This window comes from Nomascus leucogenys, chromosome 22a, assembly GCF_006542625.1.
Source record: "Nomascus leucogenys isolate Asia chromosome 22a, Asia_NLE_v1, whole genome shotgun sequence".
NCBI classification, from domain to species: domain Eukaryota; kingdom Metazoa; phylum Chordata; class Mammalia; order Primates; family Hylobatidae; genus Nomascus; species Nomascus leucogenys.
In genome coordinates, this window is record NC_044402.1 from 1,236,752 (window position 1) to 1,244,736 (window position 7,985).

General features: G+C 55.5%; 1 protein-coding gene across 1 annotated transcript; it reads left to right on the forward strand.

Annotated features, from left to right (window-relative positions):
- Positions 1-3,727: 3,727 nt before the first annotated feature.
- Positions 3,728-7,229, forward strand: LOC115832489 (keratin-associated protein 5-10-like; the record flags this gene model as incomplete). The annotated part of the gene is made up of 2 exons (XM_030803794.1): positions 3,728-3,778; positions 6,951-7,229. Coding segments are annotated over 2 exons (330 nt in total), but the record flags the coding sequence as incomplete, so codon positions are not given.
- Positions 7,230-7,985: the final 756 nt, after the last annotated feature.

Genomic DNA, 7,985 nt, shown 5'->3' on the forward strand with positions numbered 1-7,985 from the left:
GCTGTACCTAGGGCTGTGGGGAGGGGGATAGAACGGAGAGAAAGGGGTGGGGGCGCCGGCAGGTCTTGTTTTGGGGGTTGGGAAGGGGACTCTCAGGAGAGCCCAGTTGCTGAGACGGTGTGCGTGTGCACGAGTGTGTGCCCACATCCCGAGGCACGGCTCCGTGATTACGGCCAGGCAGGAGTGGGGAGCCCCCCCGCCCCAGCTGGCCACCCCCAGGGGCTTACAGAGCAGCTGGCGGTGCCAGGACTCTCCTGGGCCAAGACCACCACAAAGGGAGTGAGGAGGAGAGAGGGAGCCAAGTGGGGGAGTGGGAGGAGCCCCCAGGGGCTCTCAGCAGTGAGGGTTCCTTTGTCCCAAGAAGGAGCTGAGGGGATCTCTGGGGCTCCCAGGGGAGGCTCTGATGTAGGCAGGAGGAGGGCCGACCGGAGCTCAGAGCAGGCCCCGGGGCCGCGTTGGTGGGCTGCGGTCAGGGTTCTCAGAGATTCTCACGTGGGTTGAGGCCTGGCTCTGCGGGGCATGGGCCAAGCCTCTTGCTTCTGGAATTTTCTCTCATTTTCCTACTTCCCTGTGTTTTCTGATGGGTCCTTTCTTGGGGTCCCTCCTAGGCCTTCCCCTCCTCTTCGCTCAGCCCAGTCTCCTGGGCAGGGAGGCCACCCAGAAGCTAAGAAGCCCTGTGGTGGCCTCTGTGTGTCCCTGAGATCTGGGGCTGCAGCCCCGCCCACCTGCCCGCACTCCGCCCCGGCACCCGCCCTCTGCCGTCGCCGGGTGGGCGGGAAATTAGCTGCCTAGGAGGGGTCCGCTGGGCTGGGGGCTCCGGGAAGGTGGGCTCGGCAGCCCGCAGCCCTGCGTTCTCCAGATGAGTTGCGGGAGGGGTGCTTTGGGGAGTCCCCGGGCTCCGCTGTAGGGGAGGGCAGGCTTCGCGCTGCTGCGTGGGGGCCGAGGCGGCAGCTGCGGTGCTGAGTCACGCTCCGGAAAATGAAGGAAGCAGAGTTTCCACCACCATCTGCCTCCTCCTTGGGAGGAGGAGGAAGGGGAGGAGGTGGAAAGAGGTGGAGTAAGGGAGCAGGGCGCAGAGCAGAGCTGCAGGCACAGGGGTGGGCGCACCCGGCAGGCCAGTGCCCTGCCTGTTCCAGACCGAGTGGGGTGAGGACAGGTGGTTCTTCCCGAAGCAGCTCTCGCCTCTTCGTCAGGGAAGGGGGTGTTCAGTGTTCCGCCCAGCAGAACCAGGCCACACCAGGGACTCCCTCCTCCCTGCCCCACCTCAGGGAACCAAGAACTTCCAGGGCTTTCCCGAGCTCAGCAGGCTCAGGTGCTAAGTCCCACTGCCCCCGCGTGTGGCCTGGCTGTCCCCAGTACCCAGAGGCAGTGGGAACATTGGCACAAAGTCCTCAGCCAGCCACAGCGTCCTGTCCCCCATAGCCCTAGGAACCTCCAGCCTGCTGGCCGCAGGGTCCAGGGCAGCGGTGGGGGGAGGGGGCTACTCTGAAGGGGGTGTGGTAAGGTCCCTCCAGCGCTCTGCCTGGAAGGCGGTTGCTGCCTGTCAAACCCAGGGGTGCGGCCCCTCCTCTTGCTTCCACAGGACGGGGGTGGGTACCGGGGATGCCCCTATATCTGGGGATCCGCCCTCAGGTGCCCTGCCCTCCTGTCCTCCTGGAATGACACGTTTCTCCCCGTCACGTGCAGATGTGGCAACCAACGCCCAAGGCGGGAGGGCCCCCCCAGGCCCCTTGATCTCCCCGTGGATCTCCCCAGCGGCAAAAACGGGGGCTGGGTAGGTCCGTAGGTTTCAGCTCTAGTAACAGCAGACCCCAGCCTCAGCCCTCTCACCCCTCAGGCGGCCCTGGGGCGGGGATCCGTCTTTGCTTCCTAGACGCCGATTTGCCTCTCCGGGCTTCCTGCTCCTCTACTAGAATGGGTGGTCCTGACACACGGAATCCAGCAGGAATCCTGGGCTGGTCCTGGCGGGGGCAGTCCCCCTGCTGCTGTGTATGGCTCTTTCACAAGGACACAGGAGTCAGGAATCTTGTGGCTGCAAGGGCCAGAGACCTGACCTAGTGAGGGCAAAAGAGGGAGGGAATTGATGGGCTGATGTCACAGGAGGCAGGGAAGGTGGCTGGGCCAGGACAGCCGTCCCCGCGCCCCCCGCCCCAGGGCACCCACCCCTGACTCCACTTGGCCCTGATTGTGCTGTCTCCTCCCCCAGGCTGGGGCTACAGCGGCTGCAGGTCAAGGCTCGCTGCTCCTTGCCCTGGGGACCTGGGAGGAGGGGCAATATTGTTTATGAGAAGTCCATCCCTAGGAATAACCCTGGGAACACTGGGGGTCCCACGACCACCTTTAAACAGCCTCTGGGAGGAGGACTGGGGAGAGGGAGATGCTGTGAATGGAAGACCCTTTCTAAAACACGAGGTTCAACAAGTGGGGTGGCAGCTTCTGAGTGCAGGGTCTGCGGGTGCTTCCGGCCTGCCTGCCTGAGGCCCTTCCCCACAGGCAGAGGTGGCCTTGCTGGAAGGGCACCGTGCTCATGACCACCTGACACACTGTGTCAGACTGGGCACAGGGCTGTGGAGGCCTCTGAAGGGCTGCTGGGGAGGCGCTGGCCAGCCTAGCCTTGGCCATCAGGGTGGTCAGGGTCCAAAGGCAACTCCTTGGTGCTGGGAGTGGGGAGGTCACCTTTGAGTGATGTCTGATTGGGGCTGGGAAGTCAAGGATCTCGGCAGGCAGGGCTTTGAAGTCTGCAGGCGAATCACCCCCCACCACCCCCAGCAAGGCACCCACATCAGGACATATAACTTGTGTTGCGGCACATGGAGCTTCCTCTTGCTGGAGCATAACCGCATATCCTCTTTGGTAAAGTGTCTTCAAATCTTTTTGCTCACTTCCTAGGGAGTCGTCTATCCTTTTCTTGTTGATTTGTAGGAGCTCTTTACGTATGTTTTGGACATAAGTCTTTTGTACTTGGCTGTACACTTGTATTGCAAATATCCCCGACCTCCTTTGTTATAATTGTTATACACGTGGTTTTACTTGTATTAAATTAAATTAAATTAATGAATTAATTAATTTTTTGAGACAGGATCTCACTCTTTTCCCTGGCTGGAGTGCAGTGGCACAGTCTCAGCTCACTGCAACCTCTGCCTCCTGGGTTCAAGTGATTCTTGTGCCTCAGCCTCCCGAGTAGCTGAGATTACAGGCGTGCACCACCACGCCCAACTAATTTTTTGTATTTTTAGTAGAGATGGGGTTTCGCCACGTTGCTCAGGCTGGTATCGAACTTCTGAGCTCAGGCAATCTGCCCGCTTTGGCCTCCCAAAGTGCTAGGATTACAGGCGTGAGCCATTGCGCCTGGCCTACTTGTATTTTAAACTCTATAAGGTACTACAAGTATTGTTCTGAGCAGTCCATATTCCATTGAATTTACCCACATATTTTACTTTTTCTGGTATTCTTCATTTTTTTCTACATGTTCATGTTTACATCTGCGATCATTTTCCTCATGCCTAGATATATTTCCTTTAATATTCCATTTATGCAGATCTGTCAAAGATGAATTCTCCTGGCTTTTGTTTGTCTGAATAGTCTTTATTTCATTTTCATCTCAGAAGGATATTTTTTCTGGGTGTAGAATTTTAGGTTGGCCATGTTTTTTCTTTCAGCACTTTAAGGATATATTTCTTTGTCTTCTGGCTCCCATCAATTCTCGTTCTTGATTCTCGGTCACATTTGCCTGCTTCTTGGTGTGTCTGTCGATTTGGGGTTGACCCTGTGCATTGTGAACATTACGTTGTAAGGACGTGCAATTCCGTATCTTCCTCTCCAGATTATTAACTGTTTTGGTTTCGTGTCATCAAGCAGTTAACCTGACTGAACTCAAACAGTAAATGCTGCCTCCTCTGTGTGGCTGGCAGGTAAATCTCTCTTCAGTTATGTGAGTTGCTGGGGATCTGTCCTGTGTGTACATAGCTCGAGGTTCTGCCAGAGATCTGAGCTGAGTTTTTCATGCAGTCTTTGGGGAATCCCTCTCCACGGCGCTCTCCTTTCTGAGATTTCCCCCTCACATTCCAGCTGCCATGGTCACCCCAAACTCTGTCCTCTGGTTCTTCGGGTCATTCCATTTCCTGTAGTCAACCCCCTACAGCCTCTGTCTGGTTTTGGTCACTCAGAATGCAGTGAGTTTATGTATATATTATATATATAACATATATAAAAAATATATATATATGGAGAGAGAGGTGGAGTCTTGCTCTGTCGCCCAGGCTGGAGTGCAGTGGCGTGATCTCGGCTCACTGTAACCTCTGCCTCCCAGGTTCAAGTGATTCTCCTGCCTCGGCCTCCCGAGTAACTGGGACTACAGGGACATGCCACCAAGCCCAGCTAAATTTTTTTTTTTTTTTGTATTTTAGTAGAGATGGGGTTTCACCGTGGTGGCCAGGCTGGTCTCGAACTCCTGAGCTCAAGCACTCCACCTGCCTCGGCCTCCCAAAGTGCTGGGATTACAGGTGTGAGCCACCGCGCCCGGCCAGAAGTCCAGGGATTAGTTTTATACTGTCAAGGTGTATTGCATTCTGGTCTGCATCCAGTAGGTTAGCCTTATTTCCAAGGCCGAATGGTTCTCGTGTTCCCCCGCAGGCTCAGCGTCTGCCAGGCTCTTCGGAGTTCTAAAGATCAAGGAAGAGACTGGACTGGAAAGCCTATTGGAACCCCTGCTTTCCATAAGGTGTTAAAAATACCCTTTAAGGCTGGGCACGGTGGCTCATTCCCGTAATCCCAGCACTGTGGGAGGCCGAGGTGGGTGGATCACCTGAGGTTGGGAGTTCGAGACCAGCCTCACCAACATGGTGAAACCCTGTCTCTACTAAAAATGCAAAAATTTGCCAGATGTGGTGACAGTAAGCTGAGATCGTACCACTGCACTCCAGCCTGGGTGACAGAGCGAGACTCCATCTCAGAAAAAAACAAAAACAAAGAACCCTTTAAAATGCAGGTGAGTGTCTTTTGCCCTGGCAACACCAATCCTGGGTCTTTACCTCAAGATAGCGCCTTAAAGGTGCTCAAAGACCAAGCTACCAGGATATTTGCGGCACTACTGCTTAGAATTCTAAAAGAATAACCCCAGAAGGAGTCAATTTCCAACAATACATGGATTTGTTGAATACAAATTGGCTTATGCACACAGCATAATGTGCAATCATTTAAAATATTGTGTCAGAGTTAGTGGAAACACGGTCAGGTTTTGTCACTGACAGATGTAAGTGGCATTCACGGCGGCCTGCGTTGTGTGGTTGGTGTTGCGTGTGTGTCACATGCGTGGAGGCATCTGGACAGGTGGAAAGTACCTGCACTCACAGCAACTGGCCTTGGGCAGCGGCCGTTGGTTGTTCAGAATTCTTTCAGCTTTTGCCTATATTTTCTGGTGTTTTAAAACAATGACCATGTATTTTTTTGCGGCCATGTATTTTTGAGATACGATTTTTTTTTTTTTGAGACAGAGTCTGGCTCTGTCACCCAGGCTGGAATGCAGTGGTACAATCTTGACTCACTGCAACCTCCACCTCCCGGGTTCAAGCGATTCTCTTGCCTCAACCTCCTGAGTAGCTGGGACTACAGGCGCCTGCCACCACGCCTGGCTAATTTTTGTATTTTTAGTAGAGACGGGTTTCACCATTTCGGCCAGGCTGGTCTCAAACTCCTGACCTCAAATGATCCACCCACCTTGGCCTCCCAAAGTGCTGGGATTACAGGCATGAGCCACCGCGCCTGGCCTGAGATACAGTTTACCCGGAGTAAAATGCATAGAACTGAAGTATATGAGTTTTGAAAAATAAAGAGGTCCGTGGAGCCCACACCCAGAACAAGACTGGGGGCACTGCACCACCTCAGAGGGTCCTGGCCTTCTCTAGTCTACAGTGTATTGTGGGTAACACAAGTTAATCAGAAACGTAATTTCTCAGCTGGCAGAGAGAAGTTGTGTATAAGCCTGGGCTCTCCGATTAGATCATTCTCACCAGGGTGCTCTGCAGACAGGGGGTGCCGGGGAAGATGCCCCGCAGGTGCCCTCTGCCCGGCCCTGGGGGAGGAGGGAGGCCCTGCTGCAGGGGAGCTGGGAGCCACTGTGGCCACCATGGAGGCTGCCACTCTCCCAGCTCCTGCGTCACCTCAGCGGGTCGGGCGGGGGGTTTGTTGTGGGGACAAAAGGCCTTTGTACCCGGGACAACCTCAGCCCTGCTGTAGGGGTGGGAGGAGAGAACGGCCACATTCCGGGGTGGGGTGGGGTCACCGGACACAAGGCCTTTCTTTCTGAGCTGCTAGTGCATGTTGGCCTGGCTGGGGACCCCACTGGGGCCTCTGTGGCTGCTGAGGGCAATTCCAACCAGCTTCATGGGCAATGGCCGGTGGGGCTGGGGGTGACTCCTGCTCTGGGGCTAGAGAGAGGGGCTCAGTCTCGGGAAGAGGGGTAGGGGTGGCGTGTGGGACTCAGCCACCCTCTGATGCTGAGGCCTGCCACTAGCCGGTGCCAGCCCTTGGGGACGGTGCCACACCAGGGCCTGCGGAGTGGTGGTGGAGCTCCCTGGTGGTGGAGGGTTGCCCACATCCTTCTCCTCTTCCTTGCCCTGGTCTACACCTGCCCAAGGCGTGAAAAAGCCCAGGCCCTCTCTACAGCCTGCAGGCAGCGCCATGCCGGGGAAGGTGCAGTTTGAGGAGGGGAGGGGCCGCCTCGGGATGTTTGCATTTGGAACTGGGACCTGTGAGCCACCAGAGAACCTAAAAGCAAACATGTCTGGTCAGCGACGGGATGAACTCTCAGCCTGCGAAATCAAAACACTTCCTGTTAGTGTGAGCTCACTCAGTTATTTACGCGAAAGCACGCTGCCTTCTTCAGCTGGGAGAGTTGGTCTCTCCCTGCCCTGGGGTCCCTCCTGGATCTTCCTGCCTTGATAGCTCCGCAGAAAATGCTAAGAGCCCGAGAAGGTTGTGAAGGGTGTGTGTGTGTTTGTGTGTGTGTGTGTGTTTGTGTGTTTGTGTGTCTGTGTGTTTGTGTGTGTGTGTGTTTGTGTGTGTGTGTGTGCTGTGTGCCTGTGTGTGTGTCTGTTTGTGTGTGTCTGTGTTTGTGTGTGTCTGTGTGTGTTTGTGTTTGTGTCAGTGTGTGTCTCTGTGTGTGTGTGTGTGTGTGTATGTGTATTGGGAGGGCAGTGGTCCCAGCTCCTCAGGGGCATCAGGCTCTGTAGCAGGGCCCACCATCTCGGCAGGAGGGTGCAATGGTCTCACCCACACTGTCCAGGCAGTTCTGTCAGGACCCCTCTTAGCCAGCACAGGTGCCTTCTCCCTAGGCTAAGACAATAATCTATCATGGTGGTGTTTCAGATGGCAGCGCGGGGAGTGGAGATTTTGGGGCCGCAGTCTTCCCCAGCCCAAGGTGCCCCAGGGCCTGCCCCGGGATGCGGGTTCCTGCCAGAAGTGCCTTTTGCTGCCTGGAATCATGGGGAATGTGGGCTCCTCCCCAGTCAACTTGGGGAGCCCTAGCAGGGAGGTGAAGATGGGTTTAGGGGATCATAAATAGCAAAAACCAAACCAGATCCCAGTAGAAATTTCCTGGGGAGTTGCCGTCATCTTGAACCAAGGGGAGGGAGGAGAGGGGCTGCAGTTGGGGTGGGGGGTAGTGAGAGGGGAAGAGGGTGAAGCCCTGCTCACAGGAGTCGCCCATGGCCCAGGCTTTGTGTGGTGGGCACACAGATGCCAGCAGGTGGAAGCTGAGCAGGGAAGAGGTTCTCATCAGCTCACCCGCCCTCCTCCAAGCCCCAGGCTGGCCTGGATTACGTAGGGAGCCCTTGGGGTCAAAAGCACATCCACCCCCTGTAACCTTCCCCAAGGGCGTGGACACCTGTAGGAAGGGAGGGAGATGAGTTACCTTGGTTCAGATTACAGGTTTTTTTTGTTTTGTTTTTTCTAAAAATCAAGAAACAGTGAAGATGTAATCCCCACAC